Genomic DNA, 21,573 nt, shown 5'->3' on the forward strand with positions numbered 1-21,573 from the left:
AATTGTTCAAAAATTAAATAACAAAAACTCCCCCCGGGCCCGGGGGATAGATGTTGTAAGTGTTGTCCTGGGGGCGTTCATGGTTCTTATGAAAGGTATGCTCATACAAACTTCAATGGGGGCTCATTTGATTGTAAATCGAAAGTTCTAGTTCACTTTTTAAGAGTCAAAAGATAACTGAAGGAAACTAGCCCCCCCCCCCCACACACCCTTTTTCCCCAAGCCCATCCGATAAAATTTTTTTTTATAATAGCCATTTCATTAAAAATAGTTCAAAGGTCAGATAAGAAAAATTCAGATAAGTAAATTAACGGTAAGCTGGGTCATTATTAACAAAACAACAAAATAAAGACAAAATTGAGCCTGCAATAAAAGCAAGAGAATGAACCCTAAAACCATCATCAAAACAGCCTTAACATCATAGCATAAGCAGGTTCTGCTAGAATTAAGCTAGGACAGAGTCTCTTGGTTTTTATATAAAAGGAGTCATTAAAGTTGAAGACAATTTTTATTACGTTAATTAACGGTAAGCTGGCTCATTGTTTGGATGCATCCAGGTGGTTATTGTGGCATTTAATGCATTTCCTTACAATTCTGTTGATCAACAATTTGTTCTTGCGAGACAGTGTCAACAAACAAATGTATTCTGATAGCCAACACTGGGCTTGTGGGCAAAAAGGGTTGGGTAGAAATGACTAACATACGAAAGAATTGTATGGATGTTCTGCTGTCGAATACATGTGGCATCGAATTTGAAATCATATACCCATGTAGTTTTATTAGAAACAAACAGTTTGTAGTAACGAACTTTAGGTAAGGAGCAACTCGGTCAAATAGTAACTGAAACTCTAAAACACAAAATTTTGATGTTAATAGATACATCAAAAGAATTGAATTTTTATGCTGATCCTAAATATATGAAATTCATGAAGCGTAATAGTAGTAAGGGTGTACGCACTTTAAAATCCACATTGAATTACACATGAATATGCGTGTAGTTTAACCGGTACATTGACTTACCAGGGCCATTCACCTATTACTACGAACGGTACTTGCCCTACCAAACGGGTTTTCTAATGTGACACTCATTTTTTTTTAGGTCAGTTGGTTAGAGAGAGCGGCGGTCACACTAACTTGGTTGGTCGTTGGATTCGGATATAAGGAGTAATTTTCATGGTAGTTCATGTTCGTAAGAGAATTGAATTCAGAGAGAGAATAGTTTATTCGAGAGGATATTAGTGGAGAAAAAAAATGAGTGGTGCATTTACATTATTGGAGATTAATGATGGAACCGACAGCAGCAGCAGCAAAGATATACGAGTACCCAATGTAGCTGTGGAAATAACCGCTGGCTGTAGACTATGCCTTGAATGGGACAGTATGTATGCTAGATACGTGATATCATTAAGCAAGATTAAACAGGAGGAGCAACTACGTTTCGATGGAAAAGTGAATATTCTACACATAAATAAACTTCGGTCAGCATTAGATGTCCTATCGAAATATATTAATGAGAACAAAATGCATCAATTAATACTATTATTGTTATTATGTTCAATAAATTTTTTTCTATATCAATGGTATTTTTTTTTCTTTCTATAGTAGAATAGCTTATATTTTCTATAGTAAAAAAAAAAATTATGATTAGTCTGAAGTTGGTTTTGACAGAGTTAGGACTCTAAAAAATGGATAGATTCGAGAAATAGCAAATCATTATGAATCTAGTACTTGTGCAAAAACGTTTGATTCTAGATGATGATTTTCTAGAGTTGTCTTTTCAAAGGAAGATATTTTCTCGGGGAATGCTTGTCGATATAATGAAAACTGATTCTCCATCATTAGACTATTGTATGAAGCTTCTACGTCATGGTCCAAATGCATTTACACAATTTATTGATATATTGATCACGACACAGCAAAATGATATTTTGGAAATACTTTTAAAAATTAGTTTTGAAATTTGGGACTTTTTTCGTTACAAAGATGGTGCTTAAGGATGATTTACTCCTCTCTCTCTATCTCAGACAATTTTTGTTGTTGCTAGGTCAGTTTCATTGTGGTAGTGAGAGCGTCAACACATGAAAAAATGTTCTATACATGTCCGTTATTTATGTAATCACTGGGCAGCAGGTCATCATCATGTGAGAATTGCACAATGATTGATGAGTATGATGAGAAGTGTAGATTATGCAACCCATGTAAATTGCATAGAGGATATGCTGTGCAAATTAAAGGTTGTAATTCCTGTCTTGAAGAGGTGTGTGACTCTCATCCTAGAGGGCACCTGTGCTCCAATTGCCACTATGATAAATGTAATCAGTGGGAGAATACATATCCCAGTATGATTGGAAAGAATCCTAACCGTGATTTTAGTTTATTGCTACGAGATTGGTATCGTCGTGGTTTTAGATTGTTCTGGGAAGAGGAGCCGGGTCATCGATTTATCTGTTGGAACAACAAAAGAATTTGGTATCTACGTCATTGCTGTGAAGACACTGGGTGTTATGATTATAAGCCCACTGATTTTTATTTGGCTGTGGCGGAATATGACTCGACACTTGAGGACACTGTTTGTGAAATTTCTTGAAATACGCAAATTGAAACATGCGAATTCTTTAGGATGATTGAGAACAGTGTCATTGTATATACAAAAAGATATGAAAATAGTGAAATAACATGCTACTGTAGAAAATGTGACCCTGAAATTGCAACATAGCAAGATTAGTGTACCGTGAAATCAGATAATCTACTTGCACTAGTTGTTGTCGACAAATACCTAGTAGTGGATGAAATCTAAAGAGTAGAAAAGTCGTTTCATCATGTATATAAATTTTTTTTTATTAATAATAAACAATTTCACATACATCTTTAGAACATTTTATTCTTAGGGCACTAAAATCAATATTAAATACGCTTGTAAGTATATTCTCCACTAGAAAATCGTTCAATTGAGGTAGGTCAACATAGATGTCGAGAAACTGCTTGTAGGTGTAGCCACGACATCTGAACATGAAAAAGAGTAGTGCATGAAAGCCACATGTCTTAGTCGTTAAATCCTGTACTCTTCGTTGATTTTGAATAATGGTTTTCCCACTACTTTCAATAAAGTTGCTGATGTATGGAGTGCAGAATTTACACAATTGGTCAAAAGGGTCAAAAAATTCAATATCCTTCCCTGTTTGAAAGATGCATAGCCAATGATCGGTCGTCAAATTTGATGGACTGCTATTAAGAATGATTAGGGTATTGTTAACACTTGGAATTTTTTCCAATGAAGTCTGAAGGTATACAATAGGACTTTTACAGGGACATGTCTGGATCCATATTAAATACGTTGATTATTTGGTTTGTGTTCATGGTGCTAGGTCTAGTAGAACACTGCCGTCGGGCGTGATTTCCCAATAGGTTTCAAATTGACTCAGTGATATTAGCGTGATACTCTCGGTCAGAGCATTGGCAAATGTACACTCTAAACGTACATTCCCTGTTCGTACTATGCTCATATCCTGAGTCCCTGACAAGTCCAAAACAATAACCCCATGATTTTTTGAAAATATAAAATCGGTTCTTCCATTTTCAAACAGTTGAGAGTCATGATCTAAGGACCGCATAGTCAACTCGTACAGAGTTCTATAGGATTTTTTTTCAAATAATAGAGTGTACAGTGGAATACCATTCACTTTGAACACAAGGCTAGATAGACCGAAAAAATTAAAATCATGGGGGGATTCAGTACAGGATTCAACGGCACTGCCACTCTTTACAAAGGCCAAATCCAATTTTGATGGGATTTCTCCATTGATAAATGATGAATTTCTATAGCTACGAGAGACGGTGGCAATGTGACGTTGATTGGTGATCGTATGGGGAACAAGAAGTTTAATGTTGTTACCATTGGTTCTTAGCTTTTCCACTGCCAATACAACAGAGCTCATAACTTGTTGTTTTTGGACGTGGAGAATTGCCGATGTGATAATGACATGTGCAACAGGTGCTTCATGAAGTGTTTCCATCAAAGGTAAATTCGTTGGTGCCATCTGTAACCTTTTGACAACCTGGTCATTGGGGGGTAACCACTGGGAGACATCAAATACCTCAGGTTCTATCAGACCAGCCGAGTGGTACCTTTGGGTCACCATGGAGGTCACCGAACCAACTGTATCCCCGTTCATCCAATATACTAAGACCCATACTTGTACCCTCAGCTCCTTGTAAGCCTTTGGTGTCATCATCATAAATTGTATTTAGCTTGCATAGTTTGATAAATTATTGCTAGTGCTCACCAATGTCCCATTAATAAATACATTAATTTGTTTGAATAGTTTGTGTAGAATACAGTTTTCATAGGAGAGACCATCACCGGCATTTGGAGTTGTATTATCTGACTTTTTCTTCACCACAACATTTAAATCAATAAATGTTGACGACAAATCAATGAAATAGTCTTCATTGGAAAATATTTGAAAGTTTATATTTTCCGAGAGGGGTTGTAGGGGGTGAAACTGCTCATAGTAGCTATATTTGACACTGACATCAACATTTTCAGCATTGAATGGGATTAAATGAGGAACTAATTGATGGATATGATTCCTTGTGGGGGATATATGTCATATTAAGAGAAGAAGAAATTCTTCTTTGATTTAAGAATCATTGTATATTTCCTTTTCTTCTTCCGCTGATTAGTTTTCCATCTTTTATTCCTCAGAGTCCTTGTTGATGGCCCCTGCTTCCTGCTTGGGTGTAGACTGATGAGTGAATGACGCGAACGCATCCTTTTCAATCCCTTCCCATTTTGTCGAGATTTTAGTTGCTCACCAACGGCTCTTGCTGAAGATCTAATATTTTCCTTAACACTCTTCTTGAAATTCTTACCCGACCCCCAGTCCCGTATTGTTAAGACAGCAAAATTCGATGCAGCTGGTACAAAATATTTTCTGGTAAGGGGTAGTACGGAATAAAATTTCCTAGCAAACGAGCTATCAAGACCGTAGCCAGACATTTTAGTATGACCCTTGTAGTAGTCTTATCCATTGCCTATTTGACGTGGACTCAAAGCACCAACATAACACTCGATATCGGGACAGACAAATGGAATTCACCTATTCTTAATTTTTGGTGATTGTACTGTTGTTGACAATGTGTCGAATCAGACATGTAATCACTACTAAGCCTTTTGTTATTGCTAGAGCATCATCGAATTCACTTCTTAGTGTTAACTGACAGAGTTCCAAATACGAAGTGTTTACAGGAACATACTTAAGATGCTTTATATTATAGTGATGAACAAGTTCATGAGTTATTTTTCGTTCAAGAACAAGTAGGAGGGGGACATTTGAATTACCGACTCTCGATTTCTCACAAAGGATGCATAGAGAAATATACAAGAGTCCGAGGCAAAACCAGGTGGATAATCAGCAAAAATAACTTGATTCATCCCGTAAACGGTGTCAGTATTTTTCCCATTGATCATATTCTGTTTAAAGCCAAGAACGTCTTTCGGATTATCATTGAGAATGATTATTTCAGTGTAAAGAGGTGAGATAATGTAAATTCTGTCATGCTCCAATGAATAATTAAAATGGAATTTATCATTCCTACGATATAAGATTTTTCTTTTGATTGCACGACACAAATCCCCCATATTATCATATTCAATATCTTTTAATTTGGCATTGTGATATTCGCTATGTTTTAGTGCTTCAACCCTTTCATAATCAGTCGAGTTAACAACATTTTTAGTTCTAACGATGGTTATCGCCCCTATATCATACAATTAATCCTTTCGCATGGTAACGCGGATGGGTTTGAAAATAAAGCTAACACTAGTCACTTCATATGCACCGTCAAATTGGATGGCGGGGGAGAGTTTTGTCCAAAAATCACTTGTCGTATTCAAGTCGTTGTAGAGAGGATCGGAAAAGTTGGACATGAAAGTCACATAGAAATCCATGGGCATTATCAATATCTTCAACACCGATCCAAGAATCAAAATCAGAGTTGTATCCTAGCCACCGAACAAGTAACTGTTTCTTACCCCTGCGAGTACGTGTCTTTAATATCTTTTCAATTTGATAGATTTCACTAGCATTTTTAACTTTTTGTAGTTCATAGTCAAAAAAGCCGCCGAGAATCTCTTCATCTTTGGTATCACGCAGCCGATAAGTTATGGGTTTAGTGTCTAGGATTTTTGCCACTTTAAACAGTTCTGTGGACCACAAGTAATTCCCCTTTTCAAAAACATTAGTTGTTCTATTAATTCGAACAGTATCACCAACATTGAATTTATTTTTAAGAAAGGTGTCAATTGTATCATGATCAGAATGATGAACTTCCGTTGGCGTAGAGTTGGACAATGATCGATGAGCTCGTTGATTATAAATCAACATGATTTTATCTAGATCATGAATAAAAGCCGGTGTATTTTTCAATGTACAATATCTTGAAATTAAAAGTCGAATAGTTCTTATCAATCGTTCGGCCAATGCAGCCTTTATAGGACTTTGACTAGGGCAGTGTACTATATTACTCTAGTACTTTTGCTACATGAGGGTTAATAAATTGACTACCGCGATCCATTGGAATTTTTTTATACTAGTCTTGTTCGAGAATACTTTCAATGGCCTGAGAATCTTCAACACCTCTTTCTGACTGCCATGTAATCGCAGATGCATAATGACTAAAAACACGGATTGCAAGTAGAATGTACTTGTACGGTGTATTGTGACGTCTTTGAAGCTCATCTAGAGTCAGGAGATCTGCTTTCATTATATGCAATGGGTAAAAGACTTTAGTTTTTTGATATTGATTGGCACGAAGTCTATGATTTCTATGCAGAGTGTAACTTGATTCATTTTGTAGATAGTCTTGTACACTTTTAGTGTGAACACCAGTGACATTGGAAAGAGTGGTGGGGGAACTTAAACTCCCCGCCTCACCAACATTTTCATAAACATCTTTCAGAACTTCAACCATTTTGAACGTAAACACGTTGTGTAACGTCTTCTACCCTTTTGTATACGAGCTATTGGTGGTGGTGATGGTGATGGTGACGTTGACTTGATACGTCTTCGCTTTTGTCTAGCAATCAGCGGTGTGCTAGTATTTCCCAAAATTGAGTTAAAATCTTTTTTTTCAAGTACATTTTTTAATTTTGTCGATGTTGTTGATGATGATGATGATAATGCATGTTCATTTAATTTTTTTAGAATTTGTCTATTGCTAATATGTCTTGTTGAGAAGTTTAATGTATTTAGAAAGTTTTATAGATTAGTGTCAAATGATAATAGTCCTTTACGATTTGTAACCATGTCATAGAACAAATCAATTAGATTATGGCTCTTACTCTGGATTATAATCACTGTCCCATTACTCTTAATTTGAGTGTAATCTTGACCAATTTCCAAGAGATAGGCTAGGAGTCGTGTAATTTGTTGAAGATATTAGTGGGGCATTAGATTTACAATTTTAAATACAATTGAATCCAATTCCTGCTTCTTTTATTGTGCTCCAGCAGCAGAATCCTGAGGAGTTGATTACTTTTTGGGATCAGCAGCAGCAGCAGCAGCAGCAGCAGTGGGTTTTGAGCAATAGGACTTGTGTTTGTCCACTTGGAAAAGTGCATCTTTAAGTAAAAGCAGTTTTTTATCATCCTGAATATTTTAATTGTCAAGGAATTTACCCCGATTGTTCTCAAAGTGTTTGACGGGTGAGAGAGCGAGTTCTATTGGAGTCGATTTATATGGTTTTGCCAATCTCACTAGAGAAAACTGTTTACAAGTCCTGCAATTATTGGCAGTAAAAGTGTAAAAAAGCTACCGCCCGCCTGAAGAAGTCGTGTCCTTTTAAAATTCCTTCCTTTCTTTTTATAGGCCCATGTGCGTACAATGGAATGAGATTTCTTTGCCTGTTGCTTAATTACTTCTGGCGCTTAAACATTACCCTGGGTCACATTTAAAAACAGTTCGGATACAAGATTAATGAAATCATTGCAAATACCGTGTTTGAGTAGTGCTTTCCTACGTGGAGGTTTTGAAGTGCTTAGAACTGAAAACAAATGTCTATTTTCATGTAGTTTCTTCAGTGTCATGATAGCATCTAATAGATCTTTTTAGTGTTCACGGGGAGATATACTGTAATTTCATTGTCAAAAATATCTGTGACTACATGCAGATCCTCGGGTGTATTTTGATTAAGATCCAATAGGATGTAGCCATAGGGTTTATTAGTTGCCTGATTGTAGGCTGAGAGCAGAAAATCGGCGGCTCCTGGATGTATTTGTTTATTGAGATTTATTAGCGAGCTAGAATCACGAACAGCTCTATAGATGATATAGTAGGTGTAGTTCAATGCAAGTGTTCGCATACATTTGCTCTGATGAAAGAGATTGTGTAGAACAAGAGTAACGGAAATCTCTTCATGATGAGAGTGAACAGTGAACAGTTGTACCATTTCCTGAGACTGTTTTTCAATAGATTCAGCCAGATTGTAAATAATCAACGAGAAAATTGGTTCAATCATGCCGAAAACATCAAGTCCCGGCATGAATTGTATCCGTACCAATGCCGTAAAGGCAATCGCTTTTATTTTATCATATGACTCTTGCCAGATAGTGCAACAATAGTAGATATTTTTCGGCTTTTCTGAAAAAATTTTATTGCAATTTTTAAATACTTTAATTAACATTGTTATTTTGCCCGACATTGAAGATCCACACAGAAACGATCTGAATTGTGTTTTAAATTGATACATTGTCCCGTCAGGAGTTCACCTAGACAACCAACTGTAGACTATGGCTGTGTAATGACTAAATAATTTCTTTATTACTACTCCGTTCACGAATAATAATAATAATGAGAAGAAGAAGAAGACGAATAAAGAATAATATTTTCTTAAAAAGTGAAAATACTTTAAAAAAAATACTACATTGAAAAAGGCACATTAAACATAAAAAACAATACACTTTTTTAATTTATTTATAATAAAAAATACAACATTTACATAACCACTAGAAAAAAAAACACTTAAATAAATATACTTTTTTTTTATTTATAGAAAAAAAATACAACATTTATTAGAATAAAGCAATTAAAATAATATCACTTTTATTTACAGCATTTTAAATTTTGGGGTCCCCCCTTCCCCCGGGGGCGGCTATTATGGTGATCAGGGTTAGGGCAGGAAGCATCAGGTACGGGGAGCGGGGGCCCGCTGCGGCGGGCCCCGGCTTTCGGGGGCATTAAATAGTTGAAATTGATCTGCCTTGCACACACACACATACATTGAAAATTGTTTGTGATAAAAAAAAAAAAAACACCTAATTACCCAAAAACCCCTCCCACCCAATTTATACTTTTTTTTTTAATGAATTTAAGTGAATTTTTCTAGACCGAGTTGTTTTATTTACTCCACAAATTCAAATAGTGGTCAAATTAAAAAATTGCCGCATGGTAGTACCTTAACATCATCCACAAGTACATAGACTTTTTCCAATATGGCCGAAATGGTGTTTTTCTCAACTCTAACTTTGTAGTTTTTAAATTGTAAAGAGCGAATTGCCATGACTTTCGACCTTGGCACCAAACTACGCTCCCCACAGTTTTTATACTTACAAATGTCGAAATTATTTTTTACACAGTTTGTAGGCATCCCCTTGCAAACATGTTTGATGTCCTTACCCCGTGTTTTCACAAAGTATACCTTCAGACCAGGAAGCACACCCCTAGATATCAGATCGTTACTCATTTCAGATTTTAGCGTTAATACTTGATTTGGGGACTTGCGTTTCAATAGTTCTGTGTAGAAGGATTCGTCCCAACTAGTGTATTCCATTCGTGAGCTAATGTACTCACCATGTTCCAAATCATTCAAAAGATTTTCAGTTTTGACTTTTAACAGGAGTGAATCAGTGTCCCCGTAGTACACTTGAACTTGTCCCTCAATCGGCCACTGTACCTTGCATATATTATAATAAAAGGACAACATGAGTTTCTTGGATATCTCAGTTATTGCACTTCCGCCTGCAATATTTTTATTTAATACAATATTTGTTTTCTTGCAATGTAGGAGCACCATATTAGAGTCTGTGATTGTGAACGATGTGAAGTTTGGATCAGCAAAGATTCGAGCACAATCTTTGGGGTTGGTTATGATGTAAGATCAACTTCTGTGTCGTACGCTTTCGCACCTTTTACCGAGGTCTTAATTCAAAATGAGTTCATACATTTCTTTTTCAACCTTCGTTTTCGCTTGTGAACACTCACTGACAAGGTATTAATAAAAGTTTCCATGTAAGGCTTTCGATCAAATTGGAGGGCTCTATGAATCTTTGTGACCATTGAAAACATTGGACACCATCCATTTCAATAGAATGTGATGAACAACGATATTCTGTTTCGGGTTGAGGTCGGCAATTAGTTTTTGTTTTGAAGGTACCCAATGCATACTCCCGTCCTCTACTAGAGATAAATTGTAGGGGCTCAGAGAGTCTCTACACACCGGTCTATTTATGCACGGAAAAACAAAGTCTTCTACTGAGTCATGTATTTCCATTGGTATTTCACCATCCATTTCAAAAAAACATCCCTGTGCCCCATTCTCCTCAACACTGGCAATGTGGGGGAAATTCTAAGCACAGAGATTGTCAAGCCATCTATAATTGCCAAACGGCAAAGAGTAGTGAGACATTGCCGATGGGTAAAGAGAATTCATATCCAGAAAAACTGCGTCCGACTTTTCATCGGTGTGCTGTCCACTCGGATCAGTTTTCATGATACGATCCCCGTGAAAAACAAACCCACCCCGCATTGATCTCTCTACAAACAGATGCTGATCCACAACGGCGATCAGACCTATTTCTTCTTTGCTGATTTTAAGTATCAAGTCCATCACCAAATGGGGAGTGGAAAAATAATAACCTACATCCCACCCAAAGTCCCCATAGATTTTATTCGTAGTTTGGCGCACAAGATCCAGAAGAGTTAGAAAGTCACTAGCCAATTATATTCTACAATCAACTTGTTAATTTTTTCGCTTATCCTGTGCCTGCATTATCAGGGCAATTATGGAAACATGAGTTGCGCACTTACTCTCAGTAAGAGACGTTACAAAGGCTTTAATGGGTGGTAATAAAATATAATCTAACTTTAGGGCAGAATTGTACTAATCATATGGATATAGACCCTTACACGTTAATAAATCATACATTTCATCATCGGGGCCGCGCTGTTTGAGGAGGGGGAAGCTATCAAAATTGTCACTTTTCTGTACCTGAATCAATTGACTTAATGATTTGGGGAATAAGCTGAAAGAGTCTAAAAAACCGATTTTATTCCGGAACGTGTTACCCTTGTCAACTGTTTTCCACATGAATTCCAGCAGAAGTAGTTTCTCCGATGATTTGGGTATGATATTATATGAAAAAGAACCATATATCCCTGCGTCATCTACAACTCCTCCCTTGGCAATGCGGGCCAACGCCTGAAGAACAAACTTTAAGTCGTAATTGGAATTGTGTATAAACAGGTACGAAATATTGTTGTCTAACGTTTAAATTGCATGACTGGTTTGATACCCTTATAAAGTTACTCTTTCCCGATGTAATTTCCTGCCGCAAATGATCATGGTCGATCACCTTCCTCCTCCCCCCATTCCCAACACCATCATCAAATTCTCCCTTGCAAACTAAATACATATTACGATTTTTAATGGTAACTATGTCATCTGGTGATAGGAGCATAGGATAGTTTGTATAATGAAGGCGTGAAATTGCACTGTTCACTGTTTTGATTACACTGACCAATGCCAAGCGCATGCAGTCTTCACCGTCATTCAATATCTCCACTATATCCAATACTTGTATAGTATTATTAGAATATTGTAGCACCTAAGCGTAAGATACCCCTATGGCTTCATATATTTTAACACGATTTGAATTTGATGGATTGCACACGTCCGTCACCTTAGCCTCGCAGTCCAAAGCGATCTTATTGCTCTGTAGGAGCGTGTTTTGGAAATTCTTAAAACGTAAGATCGCTCTATCTCCGCTTACCGTCTCCACAGCCTCGTATCCATGACGTTTACAGTGTTTCATGTGATGCTTCAACTTTAAATCAGAGCGAAATCTTGAGAGACATGTCGGACAGTAATAAGATACACCATTCCGCTTTTTACCCTCACTTAGAACCCTATTAAAATCCGTAATTGGATTGAAATGACCAATTGAATCGGAGTCTGTTGGTGGGGTGTATAGAAGCCACACCCAATGTTCTACTGATTCAATTGAAGGAGCCCTCACTGGAAATAATACACTCTTCTTATCGGAATGCTGACCCTGTTCAAATTCTGTTTCCTGATGTAACACCTTGACACCAATCTTTAAATGTGCATTATCCCGCTCAAACATATCTATTTCTTTTAGCCTCATGGGAAATTGAACTTTTAAACAATTAAAATTTACTTTGGAGACCTTTGAACCCACCCTACCATTAACTGCCATTTTATCCAACTTTTTCTTAGTGGCATCTATTCGAAGTGGTCTCTATGCCGCAATCAAAAATTCATACTTGAAACTCTGCAACTTCGTGTCGAAACACATTTTTAGCATCCCCTTACTTTTCTCTAAATTTGAATAATATATAAAAAATATATCCCCCCCCCCATGGGCATCACTTACAGTAAAATCCATTTTAAACCTACAAATATTAACAGTTTAACTTTCAATAAATAAAACCAGGGATGAACTACCCCCCTCATTATGATTTTCCCACTTACTTTGAATACTCTTATCCCAATTTAGAAAAACCGCCCTATATTTTGATAAGTGCTGAGGACTTGCTAACATCTCTGTGTATAAGTATTTTGAATACTCCTCAACTGCAACTTCATTTAAAAAAAAATATTTTTAGTAATATCGATACTTTTAAACTGACCCCTTCTCCCCAAACTCTCATTTGTTGATCAAGATTGGGTCAAATCATGTCAATATAAGAATGTGTAATGGTCGTGAAGTCTGGTTTTATATCCCCCGACACTAGAGACTTGAATGGATTACCAAATTTGGTACTTTTGACTTTTGTATAGCCTAAGACACAGTCGGACAGAAAAAAATCCGGCTGAGAGGGTACTTTTGCTGTTGTTGTTGTTGTTGTACTACTACTACTACTACCTCTATCTTTAAGTCGAATTGTTGAGGGTGACAGGGAACTGTTAATAGCACCACCACTCCAAGTCTTTTCAATAACATTGGTTGGATATGCCATGAGAGAGCTCCATAGGGCATATTCGAAGGTGCTTGGGGACAGCTCGCCGAGCCAGCCTATATCGTCCTATGATGGACTTTTGATATGAGAACTTGGTCCAGTAGCACTAATAACATCACATAAATTTTCCTACGTAGAAATACCTTCCCAGCCCGGTTCCTCAAGCACGTCAGTATCACTGGTTCAGTCATCTAGGCTAGGCATGTCCCCAAAACATCGTTGAGGAAACTCATATGCCAATCCATATTATATAGAACTAGTATAGGCTCATCACTGAACTCCATTGGGGGTGAAACAATTGGTCCTGTGAATTCATGTGTTTTATGACTCAATAGTGGCGGTGGTGCTATATCATTTATCTGTAGAAAAAAAAAGTTTTATTTCCTATGTAAAATAACCATTATTTTTTATAAAGTTAATAAACTATGTAAATTCTTCATAGTCTGTCCCACCACTTGAACAATTAAAAGAAGAAGAAAAAAAGTTAAACTGCCATATGTCTTTCATTATGAAAACCTAACATGTTATAAAAATATATTTCTTCAGTCAGAAAAATGTTGTCTTATTCTTAGCGGGTAAGTTAGAACATGAGAATGATATATAAAAGTAGTAGTTTAGTTCCAAAAATTTTCAGAATAAAAACACGAAGCATGGATCTAATTCTAGTGCTTGACAATCTTCAGTATAACTCTCAATGAAATTCGACCGTCGTGCAACTGATGCAGTATGCTGCATGAGCACTCACTCTTCAGCTTCAGTTAATGGACGCGAGCGCATACGTCAGTTGCTGGAATTGGTGTGATTCTCTTAATAATCTAAGTTTTCTTATGTCTTTTGACAACAGATTTTTGTGAAATTTCGGAAGTAGTTGAGTTGGAGTAAATACATCATTGTAAGAGAGAAAAACTTTTTTTTTCTCCTTTCATATCAAAAATTAAAGTTCAATTAAAATTATGGATATTCCTTTTTAGAGCCCCCTGGGAGGACTCTCGGGACCCGAAAGCTTCCTTTGGGGTGGGAAAATTGAATTCCTTTCGAGTTGTGGTAACGGAGTTCACAACACCGTTCAAACAGTATAGAGTCCAATTCTTTTTAGAAAACATCTTTTAAAACTGTTTCGTCAAAATAAAACGATCAGAAACGTTTTCGCCCAAATAATACTTTTTGACATCGCTGTGATGACATATTTGGAAATAATTAAAAAACCTTTTTTCCTGTGTTAATATATCTTTTTAGAGATAGACTTTCTGTTATAAGAAAGTTCACTATGCAAGGAACTCTTAAAATTCGAATTATACCTGTCGGGCAGATTAAAAATTCAGGTGTGCTGATGGGACATTTTGATAGGCTCCGGATACGTGCAAAAGCTTAGTGCAAAAACAAATACCAGTTTAAGATTGATTGTCAACTGTGAAATAGTGAATTGTTTTTTTTATATAGTTAGTTTGTTTAAAAGAATATTTGATTATTGCATTAGAAAATTTCTTGTTTAGAAGATAAGTTACAGGTAATGTTCTTTAGAAGTGCATGATAATCTATTTCAGTTCTGTAAGCACTTTTTTATATATTACTAATTTGTTTAATGAAAGACAATGAAGTAGGATTATTAAAGAACAGTGTAGAAAACGATTTTAGTTTTACTCATCAAAATTAAAGCAATTAAGAAACTTTGACCTATTGTTGAAAATAGGGAAAGAAAAAAAAAATTATATATATACTTAAAAATTCTAACTGGCCCGCTACACCTGAAGTCCCTCACAACACATGAAGGGGTTCAACCGCATGATGTTGAGTAGGCTGGGCTGAGGCACTATGAGAAGCAACCCATTCTCTCTTCAATTTCCTTCCAGCGTGCATAGACCAGACAGCGGCGCGAGAGGGTCCTGGCATTAGACGTTGTGTGGTTGTTGGCTGGTCCAGACCATGTGTAATTCCACCAACATATTTGATGATAGAGGGCCTTGTGGCTCGCATTAATTTAACTTCGTTCCATCGTGCTTTCTTTTCCAAAGGGGGGTTATTGCACGAATCCTGTTCCTTAAAAAGAATCCCAAATTTAACATGAAAAAAAAAATCCCCTTTTTCCATTGTGTTGGATAAATACATAAGAGGTCAAATTTTTCCCTCCTCTTCTTGTTTAAAGGTGAAAAATTTATTGTTGATTAAAGTATGATGTACCTTATTGCTTAAAGATGTTCCTATTATTAATTTCTTGACCTTCCTTCTGCTTACTGCTAAATATTACAGAAAATTTAATTTTCCTTATCGGTTTATTTTTATAGATCAAGAAGGCATTATCATTTAATTGAAAATAAAAAAAATGATATTTTTCAATGATCCCAAAAGAACTATTATTAAAATCATTAGAGAGGGATAGGGGAATCAGTGCCACATTCATCATTTAGCACTAGAAAGTCGTTCAGACGTGGGTTGTCACAATAAATGTTGAGAAACTGCTTGCAAGTATAACCGCGATCTCGGAGAACAAATATAGTAGGGTTTCTATCATTGACTGTGTTAGCTTAGGGACATTTCGAAGTATAAATGCACTTAGGAAGGTCAAGGGTTGGTTAAGAAATTGGAATTGTCAGTGAAAAAATCACAAATATAACTCTTAAAATGGCTTTTCAATGTGTTTCCCCAACAAAAATATGCAAATACGATAAAAACAGACCAAATTCCCTTTTAAAAACAACATAAAACTTTAAACAGGGCTAAAGAGAACCATAATATTGATAAAAAAATTTTTTCCTTAGTAAAAACATATACGAGATTTAATGTCCTCAGTTAAAGCATGTACGAGATTTAATTTCTTTAGTAAATAAGTGACATTAACGAAAATAAGGGCAAATCAAGCGAACACCCTCAACGAGAGCTTCGATTAACCACCATCAAAGTCTCACAATGTCATCCGTGCGTTAACATCCCCTCAAAAAATAGGGGGATAGATTGAGTTACTCAGAATCATGAAGGCATTATTTTTTCACTGAAAATAAAAAAAAATAAAATTTTTCAAGGAAACTCCAACCGAATTATTATTAAAATCATTAGGAGAAGGGATAGGGGAATCAGCACCACATTCATCATTTAGGACTAGAAAGTCGTTCCGACACAGATTGTCACCATAAATGTTGAGAAACTGCTTGTAAGTATAGCCGCGACATCGGAATTAGACAAAACCCGTTTATACCAAGAGCCTGTGAAATTTGACCCCCAAAACTTTCAATCTCTTTGTAACACGCAAGCTTTTCATTCAAACCGGAAAAACACAACACGTTTGGAAAAAGCTTGTTTCTGAATGATAAAGAACTGTTTTTCAAAAAAATCAAAACTTGTAAACATAGCTATGGAGGAGATTTTATTTACATAATAGAAAAAAGCGTGCTTTGCCGTTTCTATCGAATATACTCATCATATTCTTAAGATTTTGTATTGTTGGAGGGGAGGGGGCTAAGTCCTCCTGAAATTTGAATTTACTAGTAAAACGTTTTTTTATATTTTTTTGTGGGAAATAAAAGAATGAAAAGTGTACTCACATTGAAAATTGACGAATCCATTGTTTTCAAAGTTAATAATATGTAGTGTACTATAAACAATGTGTTAAAACATAATGAAAATTGGAATGCAGTGTATGAACATTATATAGGGTTTTTGCTTGAGTACATTATAGCTTGCCAAGTTTTTTAAAAAACCAGCTAATCAAGTTACCATATGGAGTAATCGTGAGCTCTCCCTAACCGACTGACCTCAAAAAAATGAATGTCACATTAGAAAACCTGTTTGGTAGGGCAAGTACCGTTCGTAATAATAGGTGACTGGCCCTGGTAAGTCAATGTACCGGTTAAACTACACGCATATTCATGTGTAATTCAATGTGGATTTTAAAGTGCGTACACTCTTACTACTCGTAATGTTACCAATCAAAAACTACGAGCATGAGATAATTTGCCTAATTTTTCGAAAAATAGAGGTAACACACCCACAAAGTCAAGCAATTTTAATGAAATCCCCACAATCACATTCAGCATATCAGAAAACCCTACTGTAAAGGTTTCAAATTCCTATCTACAAAAGTGTGGAAATTTGTTTTTTTTTTGCCAGAAGAAAGTTCACGGGTGCGTGTTTATTTGTTGTTGTTTTTTTCCAGAGGTTATTGCATCGAGTAAATTGTTCTAGAAAACGGGGAAAGGGCTCATTAGAACGGAAATCAAAAGTTCTAGTGCCCTTTTCAAGTGACTAAAAAGATTGGAGGGCAATTAGCCCCCTCACCTTCCCCACCCCCCCCCCCATTACATCTGATAAAGGTGTTGAGATAGCCATTTGATTCAGTATACTTGAAAGTTCTGATAACTATGCCTTTTGGGATAAAATAACCCCCTTAAGTCCCTGAGGAAAGGACTGCAAGTTATTTTGCGCATTGTTCACACATAAAATTTGTTATTGGGAAATATATAGATTTTTGGGGAGTTTTTTGCGGGGGGGGGGGTATTTTCTGCGTGAAGAATTATTCGTAAGGCAAACGTTTCGAGGGGGAAGTTTAAAGGGAGAATTTCAGACGAGAATGATTCCCCGTCCTCGTCCAGGGGATGAAATCCCCAGGATGAGCTTGGGGAGTTCCTGGCTTGATTTGAAAAACGGCTATGATTTAAAGAAAACAAGTTTTTTCAACTGAAAGTAAGGAGCAACATTAAAACTTAAGCAAACATAAATAATTCCGTATATGAGGGGGGCTGCCCATCCTCAGTATTCGCTCTCCACACTAAAATCCTAAAGTGCTTTAACGATACTTCTCATTCAAATCTAACGATTCTTGAAAAATAAAACTAAAGCTTGATTCAAACAATGTAAGAAAATAATTTGAACGTTTACATTCTTAACAATGAGTTGCTTTTACATAAGTAAGCCCAAGGCATGCTATTAACGTAGTTCCACAAATTTTCTTGATTAATCGATAGAGTCACGAGTATTTAAAGGAAACATTAGCATTTTAAGAATCTCTATTTCCAGGAGTTTCCAAAAAAATGCATTTATTTAAGTCGAACCAGAACTTCAATTCTAGAAAACATGAAGTCAAATTTGGTTTGAACTCGAAGAAGGTCTTCTGTTTTTAGCAAATACATGTTTGTTACCACACATTAAAATCACTCTTTTTTCACATTTCGGGGAAAGAGAATGGGGCTGGACTCTGCGGCTTCCAAACTCAGGCTATACTTATGCATATCTAGTTATCCTAGTCTATCAGAGGAAATAGAAAACGTTAATGACACAAATGTTGATGATTTACTTTATTTACTGTAAAAGCTTATTTTTCAAGAAACAGTGGACGAGTTAAGGTTGGTACTAGGAAACAAGAAACACAAAAAAAACAAATAATACGCACCGATTGGTCCTTGTGACCCCTGTGGACCTGGCATTGGGTCTAAGGAGAGAGAAGGGTCATAAACTCCAGGTAAACCAGGTCGGCCCTGATCTCCAGGATACCCATGTAGACCAGCTTCGCCTGGCTCCCCCTGAAAAAGACGAGCAATTTTAACGCATAAAGGGGTAGTATTAGCAGAAAAATTACTGAAAATATATTTTGTATGATCATGATTGAGATACATCATTAACCGGTTGATTCTTTGAGAATTTCTAATAATACACATTAGACATTATTGGTTATTTTATGCCTAGAGTCAAATAACCTTGTTAGCTATATGCAGTATGGGTTCCGCCAGAAACAGTCGATACTTGGCTGCCTGAATACCCAGCAGTGGGATTTGGTTGAACTTGTGACCCAAGGGTATGATGTTGAGGTGCTATCTTTTGATGCCACAAAAGCTTTCGACAGAGTCTGGTATAAGAGTCTGCTGGAAAAAAAACTCCAAGCACATTGAATTTACAGTATTTTACTTGGGATTCTTGGAAGTTTTCTAAGAAAGCGTACTCTTGAGTGTAATTCTCGATGGATTTACTTCCAATGAGTGTCTAGTAAATGCTAGCGTTCCTCGGCGTAGTACCTTATGACCCACATTTTTTCTGGTGCATATCAACAACATAAAGGCCAATCTCATGGACTCTCTACTCTATTTTGTTGACGATGCCAGGGTCCATAATGCTGTCGATAAACATGATGATTCTGTACAAACCTTCCTATGCCTACAATCAAATCCCCTGGAGGTTTAAGTGTTATGACTCCTGGCTGGTCAACTTCAATGCATCCAAGACTAAGGAACAACTAATCAACTGGCTGAAAATCTCGTGTTGATACCCAGACTTTATCCTCGAGGATTCAGCTATCAAGAGAGTTTCCAAATTTGGTCTTTTGCAGATCAATACATCGTCAGACCTCTCTTCGGGGGCACATATCGATCTGCTCCAATCCTCCTGCACAGAAAAGCTGAAAGCTGAAGTGAAGACGGTCTAATCCGTCCAAACACATGCGTCATAAAGTGCCGTATCATCGCTGTTACATTTAAAGGCCGTAACTAACAATTTATGAATTTTATAAAGGAGCGGAAATACAGCTTATGCTCTTTAGGTGAGATACTTCTTTTTATTCACCAAAAAGAAAAATTTTCTGTAAAATTACGGTATGGCAACTGAACTTTAGGCTTTATTCTAATATATAGTCCGTAAGATGCAGAAAGTGTTTAGTACATAAAGCCTAAAGAGACTACATAATTAGTTCGGTACATGAAAGTACATAAGACAGTCTTTGAGCTATGGGTACTTAAGCATATTTTAAGACACTCGGTAATCAGAAATAATTCAACTCAATTCAATATTCTGTTCCGATCATAAGACCACGTAAAACAAAAAAAAAGGAGAAAAACACAACAAAAATAAATAAACAACAAACAGAGAAAAAATACGACGCATAAATGATCTAGATGTTGTCGGGAGACTCGTATAGTATTTGTCAAATAGACTGCGATAGATGTAAAATAAAGGCATATAATACCTCAACTAGCTCCTTATCTGACATAAGGGGTCATTAACACAGTGAACCGCGATAAGCTAGATGGGTCTGGTTAAATGTTGGTAAACAAAAATCCTAATAATAATAATTCTATGTAGTAAATTTAAATCTACGAGGGTGACCAGTGAATTAAAATTAATTTAATTCGGCTATTTAGCACAATAGCTTGTTTTTAGAAACATTTTGAGTTATTTTCAATTATTTGCATACAGTTTTAATTATTTGCAAACATTTATTGTTGTCTAATATTTATATAAGATATCTAAAATTACTTTTATGAAATTCGTCTATTGGAAGATGATTGTTGCGATCCGATATGAAAATAAAGTATAAAAAGAGAGTAGTTCGAAAATTTTACCGCAAAAGAAAATAAATCAGAAAACGAAAGTACCGTGTCCTTTATAAGGACATGACAAAAAACATGTACTTGAATTAAAGCGTATCCTTACGCTGTTACCTAATACAAGGGAAACACAGCCAAAGCGAAACAGAATATCGAAGAAATATCGGTAAGCGAGGACGGGACAGATCGTGATATACATATGCTAAATATTTTTTTAGCACCAAAGGGGCAAGAACCATACGAAATTAGATTTCGTCTATCTGACACCAAACGATTTTAGTGGCAATCCTAAGTGTTAAAACCGTAGGTTTTATCTATGGCCAAAAACCTTTTGATGTCAGATAAGATAAAATCGCGTGGCAGTGATAGACAGTGAAAAAACCAGCATTGGCCGTTCATGTTTACCTAATATCTTTACAGATCGTGATTAGTATGTGTAAATGCAAAAAAAAGACATGATTAATATAACGCCCATACAAGAAAAGGTCTTAAAAAAAATAATAAAAAAAATCCAAGTCGAATATATAACATCACAAAGTGCCAGGACTAAATGCCTTAAACTCAACTCTTTGGCAAGCTAAGTAGCCGGGAAAACCTGACCTCATTCTTAAAGAGCTACAGAGATATGAACAGAATGTATTTGGTCTCTGGGAGTCTCACCGACACTGAACGAGTAAAGAAAATATCTCTATGACCTCACACTTGCTCTCCGGCTGGAAAGACTGAGTTCATCGACAAAACTTTGTATGTTTCGTATCGCCCACTGCTTAGAAATCCCCAATCTCTTCCATCCCAGTCTGAGAACGGTTAGTTGTCTTGAGGTTAAAGGGAATGGCCAATACTCTCTCAGTCATTAAGATTTAAGCTCATGACTCCACCAAAAGCGAGTAAGAATGAGATAAATTCAAGTTTTCCCTCTTGAGCGTTATCGCCTAAATTCCAAAGAAAGATGTACTGATTGTTATTGGAAAATTCAACGCTCTAGGCAGTCATGATAATAATGATCAGTCCAA

General features: G+C 36.3%; 1 protein-coding gene across 1 annotated transcript in view; it reads right to left on the reverse strand.

Annotated features, from left to right (window-relative positions):
* LOC148941432 (uncharacterized) overlaps window positions 1-21,573 on the reverse strand; it is a 364,996-nt gene that overhangs the window by 233,974 nt on the left and 109,449 nt on the right. The window contains exon 7 of the mRNA XM_089104420.1: window positions 18,637-18,766. Within this exon, the coding sequence (XP_088960546.1) occupies window positions 18,637-18,766 (130 nt within the window). The remainder of the gene's footprint in view (window positions 1-18,636; window positions 18,767-21,573) is intronic.

The sequence above is a fragment of the Artemia sp. Qi Xiang Cuo genome, chromosome 18, assembly GCF_049724085.1.
Source record: "Artemia sp. Qi Xiang Cuo chromosome 18, ASM4972408v1, whole genome shotgun sequence".
In the NCBI taxonomy this organism is placed as follows: Eukaryota; Metazoa; Arthropoda; class Branchiopoda; order Anostraca; family Artemiidae; genus Artemia; species Artemia sp. Qi Xiang Cuo.